The 25,600-nt window shown below is 42.7% G+C and overlaps 1 protein-coding gene across 2 annotated transcripts in view; it reads right to left on the reverse strand.

Annotated features, from left to right (window-relative positions):
- Positions 1-25,600, reverse strand: part of prcp (prolylcarboxypeptidase (angiotensinase C)) — a 72,582-nt gene that overhangs the window by 15,097 nt on the left and 31,885 nt on the right. Inside the window, exons 5-7 of one of the 2 annotated variants that reach the window (XM_068033917.1) lie at positions 24,006-24,163; positions 5,032-5,198; positions 3,420-3,584 (exon numbers count right to left, since the gene is read on the reverse strand). In XM_068033917.1, coding sequence (XP_067890018.1) covers positions 3,420-3,584; positions 5,032-5,198; positions 24,006-24,163 — 490 coding nt within the window. Of the gene's footprint in view, positions 1-3,419; positions 3,585-5,031; positions 5,202-24,005; positions 24,164-25,600 lie in introns of both variants that reach the window. The other variant, XM_068033918.1, reaches the window with a different exon arrangement.

Consider the following 25,600-nt stretch of genomic DNA (forward strand, 5'->3'; position numbering starts at 1 on the left):
CTCACCTCACCTCGAGTTCAGCTCTTTTGTCCATGTTTGAACCAAGGCTGTAATGAGGTCAGGAGCTGAGCGGCCCTGGCGGAACCCAAACTGAGTGTCACTGAGTAGGTTATTGCTAAGCAAGTGCTGCTTTGATGGCACTGTTGATGACACTTTCCATCACTTTACTGATGATTGAGAGTAGGCTGATGGGGCAGTAATTGACCGTGTTGGACTTGTCCTGCTTTTTGTGTACAGGACATACCTGGGCAATTTTCCACATTGCAGGGTAGATGCCAGTGTTGTAGCTGTACTGGAACAGCTTGGCTACGGGCGCGGCAAGTTGTGGAGCACAGGTCTTCAGTACTATTGCCGGAATAGTGTCAGGGCCCATAGCTTTTGCAGTATCCAGTGCCTTCAGTTGTTTCCTGATATCACGCGGAGTCAATCGAATTGGCTGAAGTCTGGCATCTGTGATGCTGGGGACATCAGGAGGAGGCCGAGATGGATCATCAACTCGGCACTTCTGGCTGAAGATTGTTGCAAATGCTTCAGCCTTATCTTTCACACTGATGTGCTGGCCGCCCCCATCATTGATGATGGGGATATTTGTGGAGCCACCTCCTCCAGTTAGTTGTTTAAGTGTTCACCACCATTCACGGCTGGATGTGGCAGGACTGCAGAGCTTAGATCTGATCCGTTGGTTATGGGATCGCTTAGCTCTGTCTATCGCATGCTGCTTACGCAGTTTGGCATGCAAGTAGTCCTGGGTTGTAGCTTCACCAGTTGACACCTCATTTTGAGGTATGCCTGGTGCTGCTCCTGGCATGCCCTCCTGCACTCTTCATTGAATCAGGGTTGGTCTCCTGGCATGATGGTAATGGTCGAGTGGGGGATATGCCAGGCCATGAGGTTACCGATTGTGGTTGAGTACAATTCTGCTGCTGCTGCTGATGGACCACAGCGCCTCATGGATGCCCAGTTCTGCATTGCTGGATCTGTTTGAAATCTATCCCATTTAGCATGGTGATAGTGCCACACAACACGATGGACGGTATCCTCAACGTGAAGGCGGGACTTCGTCTCCACAAGTACTGTGCGGTGGTCACTCCTACCAATACTGTCATGGAAAGAAGCATCTGCAGCAGGCAGATTGGTGAGGACGAGGTCAAGTATGTTTTTCCCTCGTGTTGGTTCCCCACCACCTGCCGCATACCCAGTCTAGCAGCTATGTCCTTTAAGACTCGGCCAGCTCGGTCAGTAGTGGTGCTACCGAGCCACTCTTGGTGATGGACATTGAAGTCCCCCACCCAGAGTACATTTTGTGCCCTTGCCACCCTCAGTGCTTCCTCCAAGTAGTGTTCAACATGGAGGAGTACGGAGTCATCAGCTGAGGGAGGGCGGTAGGTGGTAATCAGTAGGAGGTTACCTTGCCCATGTTTGACCTGATGCCATGAGACTTCATGGGTTCCGGAGTCGATGTTGAGGACTCCCAGGGCGACTCCCTCCCTACTGTATACCACTGTCCCACCGGCAGGACAGACCCAGGGATGGTGATGGCAGCGTGTGGGACATTGTTTGTAAGGTATGATTCCGTGAGTATGACTATGTCAGGCTGTTACTTGACTAGTCTGTGGGACAGCTCTCCAAACTTTGGCACAAGCCCCCAGATGTTAGTAAGGAGGACTTTGCAGGGTCGACAGGGCTGGGTTTGCCATTGTCGTCTCCGGTGCCTAGGTCGATGCCGGGTGGTCCGTCCAGTTTCATTCCTTTTTATGGACTTCGTAGCGGTTAGGTTCTACTGAGTGGCTTGCTAGGCCATTTCAGAAGGCATATAAGAGTTAACCACATTGCTGTGGGTCTGGAGTCACATGTAGGCCAGACCAGGTAAGGACAGCAGATTTCCTTCCCTAAAGAACATTAGTGAACCAGATGGTTTTTTTTTACAACAATCGACAATGATTTCATGGCCATCATTAGACTAGCTTTAAATTCCAGATTTATTAATTAAATTCAAAATCTACCTTCTCTGCTGTGGTGGGATTTGAACCCATGTCCCCAGAGAAATACCCTGGGTCTCTCGGTTACTAGTCCAGTGATAATACCACTACGCCACCGCCTACCCTCTGGTTATGGAAGATAATCCAACACAAATATATGGATAAGAAAATAGTTTGAAATATTGTTGATGTGCAAGACTGAAATGAGAAATTTCTAGCTGTGCCTTTATTTTCTTATTCCTAGTACATGTTAGAAGGTCTCTCATCAGAACAAATGTGATCAATTTAGATGCTATTTCCCAGGGGGGGGGGGGGGGGGGAGGTCATAGTATCAGCATAAGGGGTTGATCTTTTCGGAGTAAAATGAGGAGAAATATTTTCTCTCAGAGGGTTGTGAATCTTTGGAATTCTCCATCCCAGAGGACAGTCAGTCATTGAATATATTCAAGGCTGAGATCGATGGGTGCTAAGGGAATCAAGGGATAAGGGGATAGGGTGGGAAAGTGGAATTGATGAAGATCAGCCATGATCTTACTGAATGGCAGAGCAGCTTTAGAGCCCACATGGCCTATTCCTGCTCCTACTTCTTATGCTTACTCCAGGCGCTGCTCCACAAACCACTGACCACCTCCAGGCGCTTACCCATTGTCTCTCGAGACAAGGAGGCCAAAGAAGAAGAAGAACTTCTTAGGCTAACCCATGGAATGAATCTAAGAAGCATTTTCAAAAACAGAATGACTTCAAGGAGATTACTACAGTGAATATTTGAAAATTGTGGAAGAACCTGACAACCTTAAAGATTGGAAATTTATTTTCAGGGTGTGAATAATGGTAATTTACTGCCCAGCCCTCTTTGCCCTGAGATGGTTGTGGTTGGCCTTGAACTGCTGGAGTCCTTTTGGTTAACATGTCTTCAAAGTGCATTTAACTCTTTAAATTATTCCTCCAACCAGCACCGTCCCCCACCCCCGTAGCATATTGCACCTTCAACTTTGCCAGACCCAACTACCTCAGAAGACATTAGAGAAGAAGGTGATGTATATGATGCTGAGCCCATGTCTGCACACTACAAATTATTTGGGAAGTCAGGTCTGGCAGAGTGAGGAGGATAGAGAGCAAGATAGACAAACATATGAGATGTCCTGCTAAGTTAATTTATTTTCTTCAACTACTAAATTTTCCCATCAGAATCAAACTGGAAGAATAATTTACACATTTCTAGCATATAATGAAATTTTGTTTGGATACTTTATGTAGGGGGACTCAGGAAGGCCTAACTGTGAGAACTTAATAGTCAACAGAAAGGTCAGGTCACTGTTCCTAGCTCCATTACCTTATGTCACTGCACAGAAAATCGTCCTTATTCGATTACAGTTATTAACATGTTTATCATGTCACACCACCATTACACAATAATGCTCTACATGTAACAGCGTTCACCTGGTAATACCAGCCTCGATCATCAAGATTGGAAGTTGAACTCTGGGATATATTCAGGCACCCTGCATTGCCTGTGTAGTTATAATATACATTCACAGCCTGGAAGATGTTTTGCAGCAGTGACTCTGCTGGTAGTGAGGGATCGTTAAGAAAGGTGCAAACAACCTGAGAAGAAATCATTATAAAAATTGATTATCTAACATGTCTTCGAAGATAGATTATTCAGAAAAACTGGCAGGTTCATCATTGATAAGATCCATGAAATACAGGCAAATACACAAATAAACTTTAAAATATGTCTCCTTCATACCCCCACCAGTAACTCCACTGAGGTGTAAGATGCTGGATTATTTTAATTCCCCAATACCTAGGATTTTATGCACTCCTCTGTAGTTTGCACATAAAGCTTCAAAAGATCTTGACAGGTCACAGCAACCCCAACTGCACAAAGAATGTACAGCATCACTTAGCTTGTTCTATTACTTGGACTATTTTGAATCACAACACTGATCATAACTCCATTCACCACATAAATAAAATACACTTTGTATTCATTGCCAGCCCTATATGTATACATTTTATTTTAGGATGATAAATAAATGCACAAGTTATCATTTTTGTATTAAACCAATCATATTAGTGTTAAAGTTGATATTTAGTGAATATTACTTCAACAATTGCTTTCACTGTCTCTATTATACAGGTTATTAATCAGCATAAAAATAGTTTATAGCATACCCTCAACAAGCCCAAATAGCACTTTATTAATCTTCAAGATAATACTATGAGTTTACAAAAACTTCAGACATATAAAGACAAAACAAGAAATGTTAACCAGGGAATATAGAGTGCATAGAGTCAAAGAAATTTCAGCTCAGGTGATCATTTAGTTCAATGTGACATGTTGGTGCTAACTCCACATAAGTGTTATTTATTCTACTTCCATTCCCCTGCTCTTTACCCATAACATTTTTCTTCACCTTCATTGTCTTCAAGTACTCACCAAATTCTTTCTTAAATGTTTTGATTGCCTCCGCTTTAATAACCACTTGTCAAAATTACCCAACATATTCAAATAACCCCCGTGTGAAAATATTCATTCTAACTTTGCGATTTGTATGTCTAATACCTATCCTAAATTCATGCGCTCTGGAATGGCAGCTTAATTTTCTTTAAAAATGGACATAACAGCATCACTTATTAGCCCTCTACTGTAAGGTATCAAATGTCAAAACCATTTGTCAAAATGGTATATTCAAATAACCTTTTGTACAAAAAAAAATTTATAACACATTCACAGGTACTGTGCAGGACAAATAGTTTGGAAACCATCCTAGTCAGCTAGAGTTACAACACCTTGATATTCCTAATCTCATCTGTTCGCAGAAGCCAAGTCAGGCCAGGCCTTGTTCGTGCTTGGATTGCAGAGCTCATTCTGGCCAAGGCATTGTAACATCACTTCACCAATCAGAGCAGGGTACAAATGGAATGCTCAGATGTCAGAGTTTAAGATTTTCATCAGCTAGTGCTGTACTGGAATCTTTCTTCTTCTTCCTCTTACCCACTCATTTGCAAACGAAATGGGTTTAAAACTGATGTATACATTAATTACCTTAATAGGCCAAGCAGGAAGAGGTTGTAAAAAGTTGGCCTTATAAGGGTAGTCCACCATAGCCAGATTAACCCAAGTGTCTCTAAGCCATGATTTGAAGGATGCTACATCAGATGCTTGTAATGGTGAACAGAGATGGAAAGTATGGGAAAGAAACATCAAGCCTTCTGCTAAAAATAGGAACCAAAAAAGAAAAAAAAAAGAGATCAAATGTCAAAAAGTATTTAAATGTTACATTAGAGATATCAATAGTTACAATTTACAAATCATAAACTAACCCAAACAGACTTGTTTGAAACCAACCTGACGACAGTTTAGCATTTTTTGTAGTGAGTGAAAATGGGCATCAACACTGGAACAAGTTTAGACAGAAAGAGAGCTTAACAGTGGGATAAATATGTTTTCTTGGGTGCTGAGAGGGATTGGCGGCATGTATTGCAGTCTGCTGTTGCATTATGACTGGGGATATTGTAAAGTTAGACTTAAGACATAACACAAATGGTTTCCAAATCAACAGATATAATTTCCTGTGAGCCTGCAACACCATTCAACAGTGCCATTTTGCCCGCTACAATATCTTCACATTGTAAGGAAACTGTACTACTTCATGTGTACAAGGCTAGTAGATAAAATGGACCAAAAGCAGAGCCCATGACCAATAAATAGAACAAAGAACAAAGAAAATTACAGCAGAGGAACAGGCCCTTCGGCCCTCCAAGCCTGCGCCGATCCAGATCCTCTATCTAAACATGTCGCCTATTTTCTAAGGGTCTGTATCTCTTTGCTTCCTGCCCATTCATGTATCTGTCTAGATACATCTTAAAAGACGCTATCGTGCCCGTGTCTACCACCTCCGCTGGCAACGCGTTCCAGACACCCACCACCCTCTGCGTAAAGAACTTTCCACGCATATCCCCCCTAAACTTTTCCCCTCTCACTTTGAACTCGTGACCCCTGGTAATTGAATCCCCCACTCTGGGAAAAAGCTTCTTGCTATCCACCCTGTCTATACCTCTCATGATTTTGTACACCTCAATCAGGTCCCCCCTCAACCTCCGTCTTTCTAATGAAAATAATCCTAATCTGCTCAACCTCTCTTCATAGCTGGCGCCCTCCATACCAGGCAACATCCTGGTGAACCTCCTCTGCACCCTCTCCAAAGCATCTACATCCTTTTGGTAATGTGGCGACCAGAACTGCACGCAGTATTCCAAATGTGGCCGAACCAAAGTCTTATACAACTTTAACATGACCTGCCAACCCTTGTACTCAATACCCCGTCCGATGAAGGAAAGCATGCCGTATGCCTTCTTGACCACTCTATTGACCTGCGTTGCCACCTTCAGGGAACAATGGACCTGAACACCCAAATCTCTCTGTACATCAATTTTCCCCAGGACTTTTCCATTTACTGTATAGTTCACTCTTGAATTGGATCTTCCAAAATGCATCACCTCGCATTTGCCCTGATTGAACTCCATCTGCCATTTCTCTGCCCAACTCTCCAATCTATTTATATTCTGCTGTATTCTCTGACAGTCCCCTTCACTATCTGCTACTCCACCAATCTTAGTGTCGTCTGCAAACTTGCTAATCAGACCACCTATACTTTCCTCCAAATCATTTATGTATATCACAAACAACAGTGGTCCCAGCACGGATCCCTGTGGAACACCACTGGTCACACGTCTCCATTTTGAGAAACTCCCTTCCACTGCTACTTTCTGTCTCCTGTTGCCCAGCCAGTTCTTTATCCATCTAGCTAGTACACCCTGGACCCCATGCGACTTCACTTTCTCCATCAGCCTACCATGGGGAACCTTATCAAACGCCTTACTGAAGTCCATGTATATGACATCTACAGCCCTTCCCTCATCAATCAACTTTGTCACTTCCTCACAGAATTCTATTAAGTTGGTAAGACATGACCTTCCCTGCACAAAACCATGTTGCCTATCACTGATAAGCCCATTTTCTTCCAAATGGGAATAGATCCTATCCCTCAGTATCTTCTCCAGCAGCTTCCGTACCACTGACGTCAGACTCACCGGTCTATGATTACCTGGATTTTCCCTGCTACCCTTCTTAAACAAGGGGACAACATTAGCAATTCTCCAGTCCTCCGGGACCTCACCCGTGTTTAAGGATGCTGCAAAGATATCTGTTAAGGCCCCAGCTATTTCCTCTCTCGCTTCCCTCAGTAACCTGGGATAGATCCCATCCGGACCTGGGGACTTGTCCACCTTAATGCCTTTTAGAATACCCAACACTTCCTCCCTCCTTATGCCGACTTGACCTCGAGTAATCAAACATCTGTCCCTAACCTCAACATCCGTCATGTCCCTCTCCTCGGTGAATACCGATGCAAAGTACTCGTTTAGAATCTCACCCATTTTCTCTGACTCCACGCATAACTTTCCTCCTTTGTCCTTGAGTGGGCCAATCCTTTCTCTAGTTACCCTCTTGCTCCTTATATATGAATAAAAGGCTTTGGGATTTTCCTTAACCCTGTTTGCTAAAGATATTTCATGACCCCTTTTAGCCCTCTTAATTCCTCGTTTCAGATTGGTCCTACATTCCCGATATTCTTTCAAAGCTTCGTCTTTCTTCAGCCTCCTAGACCTTATGTATGCTTCCTTTTTCCTCTTAGCTAGTCTCACAATTTCACCTGTCATCCATGGTTCCCTAATCTTGCCATTTCTATCCCTCATTTTCACAGGAACATGTCTCTCCTGCACGCTAATCAACCTCTCTTTAAAAGCCTCCCACATATCAAATGTGGATTTACCTTCAAACAGCTGCTCCCAATCTACATTCCCCAGCTCCTGCCGAATTTTGGTATAGTTGGCCTTCCCCCAATTTAGCACTCTTCCTTTGGGACCACTTTCGTCTTTGTCCATGAGTATTCTAAAACTTACGGAATTGTGATCACTATTCCCAACGTAGTCCCCTACTGAAACTTCAACCACCAAGTCGGGCTCATTCCCCAACACCAGGTCCAGTATGGCCCCTTCCCGAGTTGGACTATTTACATACTGCTCTAGAAAACCCTCCTGGATGCTCCTTACAAATTCTGCTCCAACTAGACCTGTAACACTAAGTGAATCCCAGTCAATGTTGGGAAAATTAAAATCTCCTATCACCACCACCCTGTTGCTCCTACATCTTTCCATAATCTGTTTACATATTTGTACCTATATCTCACGCTCGCTGTTGGGAGGCCTGTAGTACAGCCCCAACATTGTTACCGCACCCTTCCTATTTCTGAGTTCTGCCCATATTGCCTCACTGCTCGAGTCCTCCATCGTGCCCTCCTTCAGCACAGCTGTGATATTGACCATCTTAAACCAAAGGACTTATTAAACTGTTGACATTCATAACATTGCAAGGACACTAGGATACTATAAACAAAGAAGATAATGTAATGTTCTCTCATTTGAGAGAAGGCAAAATTAATTTTAATGCTTGATTTGGCAAAACTTAAACCAAAAAATAATAATGGTCAGCTAACAGGATTTAGGGCAGATCTGCCCCAAACTATTGTATGTCAGCCATATGTAGCTGTGAGCCCTGGACATCTGACCAATGAAGCAGAGTGACTTGCAATCCTGCAGTCCACTCCAAAAATCATGGCAGCAAATTCAAACAGTTAATTTGTAGCTTAGCTTATTGTGGAAAGGAAACATTTGTGTTTTTAATTACATTTAATCATTTTTTGAGTCTGTCGCTCAACTTGGGACAGCAGTACGTCAAAGTGTATTCTTTGATGGGGCCACTGTAAACAAGTAACCAAAAAGACAAAAGTTTGGACACACCTGTCTTCGGGACTTCTGTAATTACAGTGGAATACCAGGCTAGAAATTGGTCCTCGTTTTTTTTTTGGAGTGTAGAAATTGTGCTTTGCAACCTGTGCCCATTACCATGGAGGTCGGGAGCATGCAAATTTGGTGCTGCCTTCTCATTTACCAGATTATAGCACTGCTCCGAGCGGGGCTCACACTGCTGGCTGCTTGAGCACTCAGCAGGGGTTCATGCAGCTTGTACTTAAAGTTGATAAAGTCAGGCAAGGCTAAGTGATTCCTGGAGTGGTAAGGAGGTGTCTACATGAGCCACCTCGCCTTCAATTCAGGCAGGGTGGCTACCTTAACACAATAATAATATAAAAGCAAAATACTGCAGAGGCTGGAAATCTGAATAAAAACATGAAATGCTGTAAATACTCAGCAGGTCTGGCAGCATCAGAACAGTTCTGACGAAAGGTCATTGACCTGAAATGTTAACTCTGCTTCTCTCTCCACAGGGTGGCTACCTTGCTGGCCCAGCATTTTCAGCCAGAGATCTTGGGGAACAAGAAGCCTGTGCCAAGCTGCTTGTTTCATCTCACTGTTCAGCCAGGAGTCGGCAACATGTCTGTACACAGACAACGGTGTCCGTGGGTAAAAGATTTTGGCGTCCGTTACTGGTAATGTCAGGGATGAGAAATTTCCTGTTGACATTTTCCAAACCAGTCCAATTTTTTAAAAACTGCAGCCATCACTTTCACACTGACAGGTGCTTGAGCAGACAGCGCTTCCAATTCAGACAAGTTCGAGCTTTAGTGGTGGGTTCCGAATTTTTTTTTAAAACCCGCCGAAAAGCCTGAACTTGTCCAAATTGGAAGCGCTGATTCTGCTCAAGCACTTTGTGATGACTGCAATTTTTTTTTTTTTTTTAAACTGAGCAAACACAAAACTAGTGTACTCAGAACTCCCGTGCTCTGCAACTGTCAGATAGACAGAGAGGGGAGGGAGAGAGGGGGGACGGGGGGGACGGGGGGGGAGAGAAAGAGAGAGAGAGAGGGGGGAGGGGGGGGAGAGAGGGGGGACGGGGGGGGGGGGGGGGGAGAGAGAGAGGGGGGGGGGAAGGGGAGAGAGGGGGACCGGGGGGGGTGGGTCAGGGTGAGAGAGGGGACAGGGGGAGAGAGAGAGAAAGGGATCAGGGAGAGAGGGGGGACAGGGAGGGATGCAGAGGGTGGACAGCAAGAGACAGAGGGGGACAGTATTATGGAAGTAATTCGTTTTTTTGTGAAAATATTTTTTGAGGAATTCATCGCCAAACTGAATAAATGTTGGACCAGTTTTTTTTTTCAATTGGGTATTCAAGATGGCTCTTAAAGATCTAGTTTGCAACAATGTATACTGGTTGTCACATGACTACTTAAAAGTAGAACATAAACCCTGGCAACGGGGAAGATGTGGGCAGAGAAGTCAGTCGGCGGCCCTTGATGGGACAAGCCAGGGAGCAGCAAGCTCACAAGCTTTTGGTTATCGTGTCAATGTGCTTTACCTTCTGGAGTGAGCGGCAGATAAAATTAGCTCCTGCTGCTGAATAAGTGTCAAGGGAGCAGAGTAGGCCACAACCCAACTTCACTTTCCGGCATCTCTAAAAGACCGTGAGAAGTCCACTGTGTCAATTCATCTCGGCTCCTGTCTTTGAAAAAGCCTGCTAAATTATTCTTCATGCCGCCTGAAAAGAACTGTTCTCAAAGATCCCAGTGGCCTGTCTGTGTGTACTTGGAAGCTAGACTGTATGCCAGTTTTGGAACAACACCTTTCATCTGCTGTGTTCTTCAAAAATGAGCAAGTGAGCGGCCCAAGTGTTCTTTTGTCTGCAACACAGCGCTGAACCAACAAGTGTGTGTGTAAGTGTGTGTGTGTGTGTGTGTGTGGCTAAGGTAAAAAGGGTACATTAAAATTTCAATGTGTGTGTTTATGCTTTACTTCATTAAAGTGTTACTTGTTTATAATAAACTGATAATTTTGTTCTTCATTAAAGAAACCTGGTTTGTGTGTTCTATTCAAGGAAAAATAGAGTATATGATTGACCATATAGGTAAGTGGGAAAATTTAAAAAGATACGTTGTGACCTGTGGAGAAGCGGGACTAAAATATACAGTGCACTCAGAGAACCATAGAAAAGTTACGGCACAGGAGGCCATTCAGCCTATCGTGTCTGTGTCGGCTGAAAAAACTAGCCACCCAATCTAATCCCATCTTCCAGCACCTGGTCCGTAGCCTTGCAGGTTACAGCACTTCAGGCGCATGTCCAGGTACCTTTTAAGAGTTGAGGGTTTCTGCTTCCACCACCGATCCGCGCTGTGAATTCCAGACACCCACCACATCTGGGTGAAGTTTTCCTTCATGTCCCCTCTAATCTTTCGACCAATCACCTTAAATCTGGGCCCCCTAGTAAATGACTACTCCACTAGGAGAAACAGGTCCTTCCTGTCTCGGTCCCTCATAATTTTGTACACCTCAATTAAGTCACCCCTTAACCTCCTCTGTTCTAAGGAAAACAACCCTAGCAAATCCAATCTTTCCTCATAGATGCAATTTTCAAGCCTTGGCAACATTTGTGTAAATCTCCTCTGTACTCTCTCCAGAGCAATTTTGTCCTTCCTGAAATGTGGTGACCAGAACTGTACACAATTCTCCAGCTGTGGCCTAACCAGTGCTTTATACAGTTCCAGCATTACATCCCTGTTTTTGTATTCTATACCTCGCCAATAAAGGAAAGCATTCCATATGCCTTCTTCACCACTCTATCTACCTGTCCTGCCACCTTCAGGGACCTCTGGATATGCACTCCAAGGTCTCTCACTTCTTCTACCCCTCTCAATATCCTCCCGTTTATTGTGTATTTCCTTGCTTTGCTTGCCCTCCCCAAATGCATTACTTCACACTTCTCCGGATTGAATTCCATTTGCCACTTTTCCGCGACTCAACCAAACCATTGATACCATTCTTGAGTCTACAGCTATCTTCTTCACTATCAACTACACAGCTATTTTTTGTGTCATCTGCAAATTTCCCAATCATGCCTCCCATATTTAAGTCCAAATCTTTAATATATATCACAAACAGCAAGGGACCCAACACTGAGCCCTGTGGAACGCCACTGGAAACCGCTTCCCATTCACAAAAACATCTGTCGACCACTACCCTTTGTTTCCTGTCACTGAGCCAACTTTGGATCCAACTCGCCACATTCACCTGTATTCCATGGGCTTTTATTTTTCTGACCAGTCTGCCATGTGGGACCTTGTCAAATGGTTTACTAAAATCCATGTAGACCACATCCACTGCACTACCCTCATCAATCCTCCTTGTTACTTCCTCGAAAAATTCAATCAAGTTCATAAGACTCGACCTTCTCTTAACAAACTCATGCTGACTATTCCTGATTAATCCATGCCTTTCTAAGTGGCAGTTTATCCTGTCTCTCAGAATTGATTCTAATAATTTACCCACCACCGAGGTCAGACTGACTGCCCTATAATTATTTGGTCTATCCCTCGCACCCTTTTTAAACAACGGTACAATGTTCGCAGACCTCCAATCTTCTGGTACCTCGCCTGTATCTAGTGAGGATTTGAAGATAACCCTCAGAGGATCCGTTATTTCCTTCCTGGCTTCCTTTAACAGCTTGGGATAAAATCCATCCAGCTCTGGCGATTTATCCACTTTCAAGGATGCCAGACGCTCTAGTACTTCCTCTCTCATTATGCTTATCATATCTAATATTTCACACTCCTCTTTTACTGCAATGTCTGCATCATCCCTCTCCTATGTGAAGACACAGACAAAAAACTCATTAAGAACCCTGCCCACATCTTCTGCATCCACACACAAGTTCCCTTGTATATCTCGGATAGGCCCTACCCATTCCTTAGTTATCTTCTTGCTCTTAATGGACTGATAAAACATCTTTGGATTTTCCTTGATTTTACCTGCTAATGATTTTTCGTGTGCTTTCCTTTGCTTTCCGAATTTCCTTTTTTACTTCACCCCTGCACTTTCTATACTCCTCTAGGCTTTCTACAGTATTAAGTTTTTTGTGGCGTTCATAAGCTTTCTTTTTCTGCTTAATCTTACCCTATATGCTTCTAGATAATCAGGGGGCTCTAAATTTGGCATACCACTGTTTATCTTTGTGGGGTGCAGAATCTCACTTTTGAATGCCTCCCACTGGTTTGTCACTGATTGTCCTTCAAATAACTGTATCCAGTCTACTTTCACCAGATCACCTCTCAGCTTGGTAAAATTTGCCTTCCCCCAGTTTAGAACTTTTACCCCTATTTTATCGTTGTCCTTTTCCATGATTATGTTAAAACTAACTGTATTATGATCACTATCTCCAAAATGGTCACCCACTGCTACTTCATCCACTTGCCCAGCTTCATTACCGAAGACTAAATCTAGAATTGCGCCCCCTGTCATTGGGCTTCTTACGTGCTGGCTAAAAAAGTTCTGTTGAATGCAGTTCAAGAATTTTGTCCCCTCTGTGCCCTTCACACGGTTTGTATCCCAGTTGATATTATGGTAGTTGAAATCACCAACTATTACTGACTTATAGTTTTTGCACTCAGAAATTTGCCTACATATTTGCTCTTCTATCTCCCTCTCACTATTTGGGGGTCTATAGTACACTCCTAGTAGTGTGGCTGCCCCTTTTTTATTTCTGAGCTCAACCCATATGGCCTCATTGGATGATTCATTTAGCATATCATCCCTCCTCACAGATGTTACTGATTGCTTAACCAATAATGCTACACCCCCTCCTTCTTTATCTCCCTATATATCCTGCCTGAAAACTCAATATCCAGGGATGTTGAGCTGCCATGCTTGTCCCTCTTTTAGCCAATGATATCTTGTTGCCGTGTGTCGATCTGTGCCTTCACCTCATCGGCTTCATTTTCTCTCCTCCTTGCATTTAAATAAATACCTTTTAACACTGCCAAATTCCTGTGCTGCACACTTTTTAACCTTTGCTTCTTCTGTCTTTCAAGGTCACTCGCTAATTTACTGCCTCCTGTTCCCTGCCCTGAAATCGTCCTATCTGAAACTGCCCTCAGACTCCCATCCCCCTGCCAAACTAGTTTAAACCATCCCCCACCTCCCGCCTTAGTCACAACAGGGAGAGGGGGGGGGGGCAAAGAGAGAGAGGGGGGGGCCAAAGAGAGAGAGTGGGGGGGCAAAGAGAGAGAGTGGGGGGCAGAGAGAAATAAAATGGGGGGCAGAGAGAGAGGGGGCAGAGAGAGAGGTGCAGAGGGAGAGGTGCAGAGGGAGAGGCAGAGAAAAAGAGGGGCAGAAGGAGAGGCAGAGAGGGAGAGTGAGAAAGGGGAAGAGAGCAGGGGAGATGACACGGTGGGGTGGAACCACAGAGAGGGGGAACAGAGAAGAGGGGAGAGAGACAGAGAGAGAGAGAGAGAGAGAGAGAGAGACAGAGAGAGAGAGACAGAGAGCGAGAGACAGAGAGCGAGAGACAGAGAGCACAATCAAGATCACTCTTGACAAATGGACATCTATTTGGAATACTCTGCATTGCTACAAGAAGTGTGCAGGCAAATATTGACTACTTGTGTAGGCAGAAAAATGCCAGGTATTTCAATAAACCAGTGTCCAATATAGTGTAGAAAAAGTAAGTCAATAAGTTAGTCTCTCATTTAAAGCTCCTTGACAAAAATGCACATTTGTTATTGTTTTGATTACTAGTAAGATAAATTTTTAATGCCTTTATCTTTCTGAAATTGTCTCACCAGCCCCCTATGTAAGACAAAAATTATAATGTGGCCCCCACGCGAAAAGGTTGGACACCCCCGCTTCGAGCCTTGAACCATGTGTTTTAAAGTAACCTAGCAGCTATGTAGCAGCTACCTAGCAGCTAGGTATGTCAAAGATCAGTAACTGCAATGTGCATCATTTACTATCCAGTTTGAGGGCAGATAACCTGAGTGGCCAATGTCATTTGAAAGTTGTCTGTATCATATAATTACATTATCTTAAAAGTGCACCTTTGCTAACAGGTAATAGATTTGGCTTGGACATAAATTGGTTAGTCTGGAGTACAATCTTACAGATAGTGACTAAACATTTTGTAACTGAATAATACATGCAGTAACAACCACTCAACTTTTTGTAGAAAAGCTTTTTGTTGATAATTATCATGTCAGAACCGAATCCGAATTGTCAGAGATATACTGAGATACAGACATAAGTGAATTTAAGAGAATTGCTTTATTGGAAGAATTGAAGGGCGCTCTTTGTTTGTAGTTGTGTTTATCTAATTTTGTCACTAGCTTTGGTGAGCAAATGACATTTTGTCCATGAGAGATTCTGTTGTTTCTGTATTTTAGAATCCAGAACCTGGTTTCACAGCCTGTCAAGAGGAATAAACTAGTCTTGGCTCCATACCGTTAATCTCCCTGTCCCACTCTGCTTTTCATGACTCTTCTGAAGTACTATCTGCTTCACCCTATAAAATTCTCCTGAATTGGAGATCACTGCCCTTTTGTTGGCTGACCTGTCTCCAGACACATATTACAAGCAGGTGGAGAAGTTGTACAATCAGAGACCATCATGAGTTAAATTGTCTTTTGAAAACAGCGTTGTGAGAAATGGTATGTCTTCCTACTGCCGATTTTTCTACTCGTCTCCTCAATGACCACAATAACAATCCTCTCTTTGAGTTGCATGGTTTATTGGATGAACTCCTAACACAGTGTGAATCCACAGAGGTCATCCAATAAGGTCCATCTACCACCCTGTGACATGATGTAGCTAGCTCCATTCTGTCAACAAAAGTAATTCGCATTGGCATTACATACTATTTTGTTTGCTAGCTAGCTAATTCAGTTGTGCTGCTCTCCATTGATATTTGTATGCTTAGCCACTTTATAGGGAGAAATGTGTTTTGATGGCATTAGATTGGCTATACACTTTATATACAGATTAATTGCCCCCGCTGAGTCAATAATTTTGGCGGCACAGTGGCGCAGTGGTTAGCACCGCAGCCTCACAGCTCCAGGGAGCCGGGTTCGATTCCGGGTACTGCCTGTGTGGAGTTTGCAAGTTCTCCCTGTGTCTGCGTGGGTTTTCTCCGGGTGCTCCGGTTTCCTCCCACAAGCCAAAGACTTGCAGGTTGATAGGTAAATTGGCCATTATAAATTGTCACTAGTATAGGTAGGTGGTAGGGAAATATAGGGACAGGTGGGGATGTTTGGTAGGAATATGGGATTAGTGTAGGATTAGTATAAATGGGTGGTTGATGTTCGGCACAGGCTCGGTGGGCCGAAGGGCCTGTTTCAGTGCTGTATCTCTAATCTAATCTAATCTATGGTGCAACATGTTGGTACCTATCCCTGCGTTTGGTTGGGGAACATGCCGCTTCACCCAGTGAATGTGTTATGCTCCCCAGGCTGGCAGGCAGCAGGCATGTTTCTTTGAAGAAGTATCCACTCATCTTGGCTCCATTGACGCCGGGGGGGTGGATTTCAACTGTACCCTCAAGATGAGGGGCTGCTCCTGTACCCCACACCATCGGGCGGCAATGGAGAAGTTGAGGGACCTGGTTGGGTCCTAGGACTTGGTGAACAGCTGGCAAAATCTGAATCCTAACCTCAGAACTATCACTTTCGTGAGGTCTGGAGAAGTGTCCAGAATCAACTGCCTATACATTTCTTGGGCACACATCACCTGTGTTCTGGCGGCTTCCATGCAGCCAGTGCTGTGCTCGGACCACCACCTGGTGTGGGTGGACTGGGTACCGGCATTCTAACAACCCGATGCTGCAGGACGAGCAGTTCTGGGGCTCGTTCTGTCGATTCTGGGCTGAATGGAGAACAAAGCAGAAGAGTTTCCCTTTCTCAAGGCTATGGTGGGACATGGGCAAGGCTTACGCCTGTGTTTTCTGTCAGGGGTACATGATGGGATCGACCAAGAGGCAGAAGGCCAGGGTCAAACAGTTGGAACGGGAGGTGTTCGATCTGAAGTCCCGTCTCGGTCAGGCTGAACACCTGGCACTGCTGAAGGTGTACAAAGAGAAAGATGCGATGAAGGACCTACAGCTTGTTCAGTTCCAAGGTGCGTTTATGAGGTCGTGGATCTGATTCCTCCAGGACCTGGACTGCGCCCCCCCCCTTCTACTTGCTGGAAAAAAGGCAGGGGGTCCGTAAGTAGTTCTTGGGGCTCAGACTGGAGGGCATCAGTGCCCAGGCCCAAGTCTATTATGGTGCTCCGCTCTCTCTGGATCCATCCAAAGAGGATGCTCGCAGCGTTTTGTTGGAGGATCTGCTTAAGAACAGCCCGGAGGCCGCCAATGGCTCGATGCTATGCTTAGCCTGGTGGAGCTGACCAGTGTCTTTATCTGGCTGTCAAGGGGCAAATCTCCGGTGGTGGATAGGCTGACCATGGAGCTCCACAGGGGTACACATGGGTCCCAGGAGGAAAGTCTGGTAACTGGGGAGATGCCCCTCTTTTGGCACAATGCCATCATTGTTCTGGTGCCCAATAGGGGCAATCTCTGCCTGCTTAAGAACTGGTACCCAGTCTCCATCCAGGGCCATGTCTGCTCGCCTTGGCACATGCTGGCCCACATGAGCTACCGTGACCAGTCCTACATGGTCCCCAGGCTGGACAATCCACGACAACATCCATTTGACCTGGGACCTGGTCCACCATTCCCAGAGAACTGTTGCGTCCGTCACTTTCCTTTCCCTAAATCAGGAGAAGGGGTTTGACAGTGTGGATTACTAATACCTATTCAGGACACTGCAGACATTTGAGTACAGGAGGCATTTTGTCGCCCGGACCCGACTTCTATACGCTGCCACCGAGTGTCTGATTAAGGTTAACAGGTCCTTGACGGTACCCCTTCGCTTTGGGAGAGAGGTGTGTCAGGAGTTCCCCATGTCTGGCCAGTTTTATGCCATCTGCATGGAGCTTTTCCTGTATCTCTCGCGGAGGAGATTGACAGGACTGGCTCAGCGCGGGCCAGGCATCGATGTCGTCCTCTCGGCTTACACCAATGCTGTACTCTTAGTGGCTATTGATCTCATCGCCCTGCAGAGGATGCAAGAGTGTCAGCCGGTCAACTCGGCGGCATGATCAACTGGGAGAAATGTTCTGGACGCCTGTGGGTAAGTGGCTCGATTCCCTGCCTGAGGAGCTGGGACCTTTTGCCTGCAGCACCTGAGCATCCACAGTTATCTGGGGAAGAAAATTCCAAATATTCACAATCTCTGAATGAAAATATCTCATCTCTGTCCTAAGCTTATGACCTCTTATCCTGAAACTATCACCCCTAATTCTAGAATCTCCAGCCAAGCAAAACAGCCTCTCAACATCTATCCTGTCAAGCCTTTTAAGCGCATTATATGTTTCAATGAGAATTCCTCTCATTCTTCTAAGCTCCAGAAAATATAGGCCCTTTCTACTCAATCCCTCCTCATAGGACGACCCCTCACCCAAGTGAACCTTTGTTGCACCTGCTCTAAGATAAGTTTATCCTTTGTTTAAGTAATGAGACAAAAACTGTGTACAGTACTCTAGGTGTAGTCGCACCAAAGTCCTATATAATTACAGCAAGAAAAATTTCCCTACTCTTACAGTCCAACCCCTTGCAATAAATGATAACATACCATTTTCCTTCCTGATTGCTTGTTGTACGCACATATTAATTTTCTGAGTCATGTACAAGGCCTCTCAAATCCTTCTGTACACCAACATTTACTGGTCCCTTATCTTTTAAAAAAAAAAATTCTGCTTTTCTATTTTAAGCATGGTAAAAAAAAGGTTAGTGAACTGCAGGTGCAAATGGCCACATGGAAATATGTCATGGTGATAACAGAGATATGGCTCAGATAAGGGCAGGACTGGGCACCAACCATTCCTGCATACAAAGTGTTCAGCAAAGACTGGGAAGGGAAAAAATGGAGGGTGGTTGTATTGATCAAGGGAAATATTTCAGTGCTGGAGAGAGGGAATGACCTGGAGAGGTCAAGGACAGAATCTATTTGGTTAGAGTTAAGAAACAATGGAATTCTCATTGCACTACTGGGTGTATTTTCTAGGCCAACTACTAGTGGGAAATATATAGAGAAGCAAATTTGCAGGGAAATTACAGATGGGTGCAAGAACTATAGAATAGTTATAATGGAGGACTTCAATTATCTTAATATAGACTGGGATAGTCATAGTGCAAAGAGCAGAGAGGAGGAAGAGTTTCTTAAGTATATTCAAGAAAATTTTCTTAATCAGTACATTTCCAGCCCAATGAGGAAGGAGGCAAGATCTGGTCCTGGGGAATGAGCTATGTCAAGCAGTCAGTAGGGGTACACTTAGGGAACAGTGGTCATAGTATCATAAGGTTTAGATTAGCTATAGAAAAGGACTAGGAGCAATTTAGAGTAAAAAATACTTATTGGAGGAGGGAGAATTTCAATAGGTTAAGAATGGATCTGTTGCAGGTAAACTGGAATCAAAAACTGGCAGGAAAAACTGTATTCGAACAATGGGCTACCTTTAGAGAGAAGACTGTTCGGGTACAGTCAAAGTACATTCTCATGACAGGGCAAGTAAAGGCAACCAAAGCCTGAGCTCCCTGGGTAACGAAAGAGATAGAGAGTAAGATGAAGCAGAAAATGAGGACGGATGACAAATGTCAGTTTGATAACATAAATGAGAACCAGGCTGAATACAGAAAGTTCAGAGGGGAAGTAAAAAAGGAAATAAGAGGGGCAAAGAGAGCGTATGAGAAGGGATGGCAGCTAACATAAAAGGGAATCCAAAAGTCTTCTATAGGCGTACAAATGGTAAAAGGGTAGTAAGAGAGGGGTGGGGTTGATTAGGGAAAGAGATTTACACATGGTGGCAAAGGGCATGTTGAGGTATTAAATGAGTACTTTGTATCTGTCTTTTGCAAGGAAGAAAATGCTGCCAAAGTCATAGTGAAAGAGGAGGTATTTGAAATATGAGAAGAGCTAAATATTGATAAAGAGAACGTACTAGAAGTCATCAGACCACAGGATGCTGAGGCCATATTTTTCCAATCCCCCTTAGATACAGCATGGTTCCAGAGGGCTGGAGAAATATGAGAAGAGCTAAATAATTGCTCAAAAAAGGGTGAAAGGATAAACCCAGCATCGACTGGAGTTAGTTTAACCTCAGCGATGGGAAAGTTTTTAGAAATAATAATCCAGTACAAAATTAACAGTCACTTGGACAAGTGTGAATTAATTAAGGAAAGCCAGCACAGATTTGTAAAAGGCAAATTGTGTTCAACTAACCTGATTGAGTTTTTTTAATGAGGTAACAGAGCGTTGATGAGGGTAATGCAGTTGATGTGGTGTATGTGGACTTTCAAAAAGTGTTTGATAAAGTGCCACATAATTGGCTTCTCAGCAAAGTGTTGAAGCCAATTGAATAAAAGAGGCAATGGCAGCCTAGATGTGAAGTTGGCTGAATGACAGGAAACAGAGTGGCATAGTGAAAGGTTGTTTTTCAGACTGGGGGGAGGTATATAGTGGTGTTCCCCAGGGGTCAGTATGAAGATCATTGCTTTTCTTGACATATATTAATGAGCTAGATTTAGGTGTACTGGGCACAATTTCAAAATCTACAGATGACACAAAACTTGGAAGTATAGTAAACCGTGAGGAAGATAGTGATAGACTTTAAGAGGACTTAGGCTGGTTGAATGGGCGGTCATGTAGCAGATACAATTTCATGCAGAGAAGCATGAAGTGATACATTTTGGTAGGAAGATCAAGAAGAGGCAATTTAAACTAGAGGATAAAATTCTAAAGGGTTGCAGGAACATAAAGACCTGGGGACATATATGCACAAATCATTGAAGATGGCAGGGCAGATTTAGACAATTATTACAAAGGTGCACAGGATCCTGGACTTTATAAATAGAGACAAAGAGTACAAAAGCAAGGAAGTTATGATGAACCTTTATAAAACACTGGTTCAGCAAAGAACCAAAGGGGACATGAGGAAATTATTTTTCTTTTACGCAACACGTGGTTATGATCTAGAATGCGCTGCCTGAAAGGGGGGTGGAGGCAGATTCAATTGTGGCTTTTAAAAGGGAACTGGATAAGCACCTGAACAAAAAAAAATGCAGGGCTATTGGGAAAGGGCCAGGGAGTGAAAAAAGCTAAATTGCTCTTGCAAAGAGCTGGCATGGGTTCAATGAGCTGAATGGCCTCCTTCTGTGCTGTGACCATTCTATGATTCAATTCAATGATTCCTACAAAAGTGGATAACTTCACATTGTCCCAAGTTATCTGCCACCTTCTTACCCACCCACTTAAACTGGCAATATCCCTTTGCTGCCTCTTTCCAACGTCCTCACAGCTTACTTTCCAACCTAGCTTTGTATCATCAGCAATTTTGGATACAGTACACTTGATTCCCTCATCCAGGACATTAATATTGCCTGTAAATAGCTGAGGCCCGAGCACTGATCTCAACACAAATCTGAACACAAAAATGACCTTATTCCTCTCTGTTATTTTGTCCGTTGACCAATCCTCAGTACAAGGTAATATATTATCCATGACCCCATGAGCACTAATCTTCTGTAGCACCTTATCAAATGCCTTTTGAAATCCAAATGTACTACATTCACCAGTTACCCTGTATTTACCCTGCTGGTTGCACCCCAAAAAATTCTAATACATTTGTCAAACACAAATTTTCCTTTCATAAAACCATGTTAACTCCAGCCAATCATATTATGATTTTCCAAGTGCCCCGTTACCACACCCCTAATAATCTGCCTAGATAAATATTGCATTGTAGGAAGGACCATAGAAAGCTATCAATTTACTTAATGGATTCATAATGTATGATTCTATTTTGCGCCTTGTTTTTGTAGACTATAGAAAACGTACTTTTGGGATGGTGTTCAGTTTCTTGAAGCATTAAGATCATGGCTGTGAAGATCTAAACACAAGTTGGTTTAGCTCTATAATGGCCTTAACAGTATATTTGTACTGACAAAGAGATATATCCTACTGATGTCAGGTTAACTGGCCTATAATTCAGTTTTCTCACTCTCCCTTTTCTTGAACAGTGTGATTACATTTGCTATCTTCCAAACCAGAAGGACCGTTCTTAAATAAAAACAAGAAATGCTGGAAATACATAGCAGGTCTTGCAGCATCTGTGGAGAGAGAAGCAGAGTTAACGTTTCAGGTCAGTGACCCTTCTTCAGAACTAGCAAATATTAGAAATGTAAAAGGTTATAAGCAATTAAAGCGGGGGTGGGGCAAGAGATAACAAAGGAGAAGGTGTAGATAGGACAGGGTCACAGAATAGCTGACCAGAAGGTCGTGGACCAAAGGCAAATAATATGTTAACGGTGTGTTGAAAGACAAAGCATTAGTACAGATAGGGTGTTAATGGACTGAAAATTGAACAGCCGCAAGTACAAACATGAAAAAAAGTGGGTAAGCAAACTGAACAAACTATGAAATAAAATAAAACAAACACAAAAAAATATATTAAAAAAGGAAAAAGAAAAAAATAACTAAAAATAAAAGTAAAATGGGGGGCCCCGTCATGCTCTGAAATTATTGAACTCAGTGTTCAGTCCGGTCCTTCTGGTTTGGAAGATAGCAAATGTAATCACATGGTTCAAGAAAAGGGAGAGTGAGAAAACTGAATTATAGGCCAGTTAACCTGACATTCAGCAGGCTGTAGTGTGCCTAATCGGTAAATGAGATGCTGTTCCTCGAGCTTGCGTTGATGTTCACTGGAACACTGCAGCAATCCCAGGAAATGTTAGCATGCAAGCAGGGGGGAGTGTTGAAATGGCAAGCATTCTTAAGGATCATTCTCAAGTCTAGGGAATTCTGGAAGATCAAAACAATCTTTACAGTTACCTCTTAAAATCCCAGAATATAGGCCATCAGGTCCAGGGATATTTGTCACTTTCAGTACAACTAATTTCTAGAGTACTTTTTCTTTACTAAAATATTAATTACTTTTAAGTCCCTCACTCTTATTAGATGCTTGGTTCTCCACTATTTCCACTTTTTTTTGTCTTCAACCTATTTGTATACATCTGTCATTTCCTTATCACTCTTATAATTTTTTCTGCCTCGAAGATCCCATGATTCTAACACCATACAGAACTTAAAAAGACGATGATGACATCATTCATAGGCATGCGGTCAGCTTTCACAACACCTCTGCATCACCAAGCTCAATCCTACAACCATGCCTATGCTGAAAAACTGCCTGTCCAATACCAATCATTGTTGCAACCAAACTTCCTCTAATTGAACAGTGGAAGGAACAAAACAGTCATTTTCAGCCTGCCACAATTCCCTTACACGTCATTGATTTTACGCTAATACAACCTAAGCTGAGTTTCATATCTGTCACCAAGATCATTTATTTTCACTTCTGCAGCACTGCCTACTTTCACCTCTCCCCTGCTCCTCGGATTGATAAAATCTTCTCAAAATCAATGTATTTACCCCACCTAATCGCCAACTCCAGTGCTCAGCAACACTTCCCTTAACGTTCTGTGAAACACTTTGGAATGTTTTCTTTGTTGAAACTGTTCTATGAATGTAATACACTGTTGCTGTTTTTATTAACTGTTATTGTTTAGTACACATCACTCCACAAGTCTTTTTGGGACAGTTGATAGCTTTAACTACATGAAAATAGTACAGACTGGCAAATGACTCAGTAAAAAGTCAACAAACTTGCATCATCCAGAAGGTGAATATACTTATTCTACTTGTAATGCTATTTGGTCAGGAATTGGGGTCATCAAGGTTCTTAAAAGAATACTCAAAAACAATGGCATGCCAAGAAACAAAGGCACCTTCATATCAAATTTGCTTATTTGCACAGGGGAACAATTACTTTTCTCTAATACCAGTGGCATGTATTGTGCAACACATACAGAATTTCTCTTTTCCACCTTTTTTTTTAATCAGCGAGTTATATGGAAGAGCAGTGGCATTATGTAGGCCAATAGTTCTGCTCCACAATTTACTTTCTCAGAACTAGATCAAAGTGTGTTCAAACTGAAGTAGAATTATTTAAGATTTTAATCTCATGGGAAACCTTCAAACTAAAAAATAAATATAAACTGCAACAGTTGTCAAATCCCAGAAAGGGCTAGGTTACCTCTCGATGACAGGTTATTTATTGCGTCCCAAGAATTCTTGATGCTTTCAGCACAGCCTTTGCCACTCTTCAAGAAGTCATTGGTTACAATAGTGTAGAAAGCTCCACACGGAGTCAAATTTTCAAACAGCCATATTGGAGCAGAAGCAGCAAGAGCTCTACAACACAAACACAAATGGCTTGAAATTCTGTTGTGCAAATATCAGTGGATAATAATGTTTCATGTGATTGCATAAAAATTGTTCACTATTTTAACAAAGATTGTAGGGAATTTATTTTAATGCTGCCATTAAAACAGCAGGAATTTCATATGAACATGTTTACCAACAGTAATATTCATACAGCACAATTTTAATGCCAACTAGTTACACAGAATCACTTTTCTTTTTAGATTTCAACATTATAAAAAAATATTGGAAAAAAATTACAAAAAGGTCCACAAAAACACTATTTCCACCCAGATTTAAAATTTGCTAACATCAAACGTTTGGATGGCACAGGATTTCTGTAGAAGCAATAAGTTTTCATATTTTTTAAATTCAGATTATATTTGCAAGTACCCATATACACAATACACTTTCATTAAAAATTCGAGTTAGATCACACACTGCACAATACTTATATAGCAGCCATTGTGATACAAAGTTTTATTTATATCTTAGAATAAGTAGTCAGAAAATTATGACAAGCAGATATAGAAGTTAAGTTAATTTTGACACTTAAAAAAGGGAATTAAATAAAAAAAGAAAAAAATTTTTTTTTTTAAAGTATGGAAGAGAATAAATTGGATTCAAGTAGGTTCTCTGATATAGATCTACAATTGACTCCATATTAGTGATTAATACTTGGATCATATCTTTCTCCAGCTCCTTTTATTAACTTCTAATCATGTGATTTTATATCTTGTAATGTTGTCAGTCTCTTCCTTTGAATCATTGCCAACACTTCCATGTGTTTTTACAAGCAGTTACCAAAACAAGACATAATACCACTAGACCAATGCCAATGTTTAGCAATTATGGTAGCATCACCTCTTTTTTTTTAAGGATACTTTTACTTTAGGCATTTCATATCGAGGCCAATGCTTTTGATGTGGTGTACATGGATTTTCAAAAGGCGTTTGATACAGTGCCCCACAACAGACTTGTGAGCAAATTTGTAGCTCATGTCATAAAAGGGACAGTAGCAATATGGATATGAAATTGGCTGAGTGACAGGAAACAAAGACCAATGGTTAATGGATGTTTTTCAGGCTGGAGGAAGGTTTGTAGTGGAGTTCCCCAGGGATCAGTGTTGGGACCCTTGCTTTTGCTGATGTATATTAATGACCTAGACCTTGGTGTACAGGGCTCAATTTCAAGGTTGGCAGATGATACGAAACTTGGAAGCATTGTGAACTGTGAGGAGTGTAGAACTTCAAAAGGACATAAACAAGATGCTGGAATGGGCAGACAGGTGGCAGATAAAGTCCAATGCAGAGAGATGTGAAGTGATTCATTTTGGTAGGGAGAATGTGGAGACAATATAGAATAAAGGGTACAATTCTAAAGGGGGTGCAGGAGCAGAGGGAACTAGGTGTATATGTGCACAAGTCA

This window comes from Heterodontus francisci, chromosome 6 (assembly GCF_036365525.1).
Source record: "Heterodontus francisci isolate sHetFra1 chromosome 6, sHetFra1.hap1, whole genome shotgun sequence".
Classification (NCBI taxonomy): Eukaryota; Metazoa; Chordata; class Chondrichthyes; order Heterodontiformes; family Heterodontidae; genus Heterodontus; species Heterodontus francisci.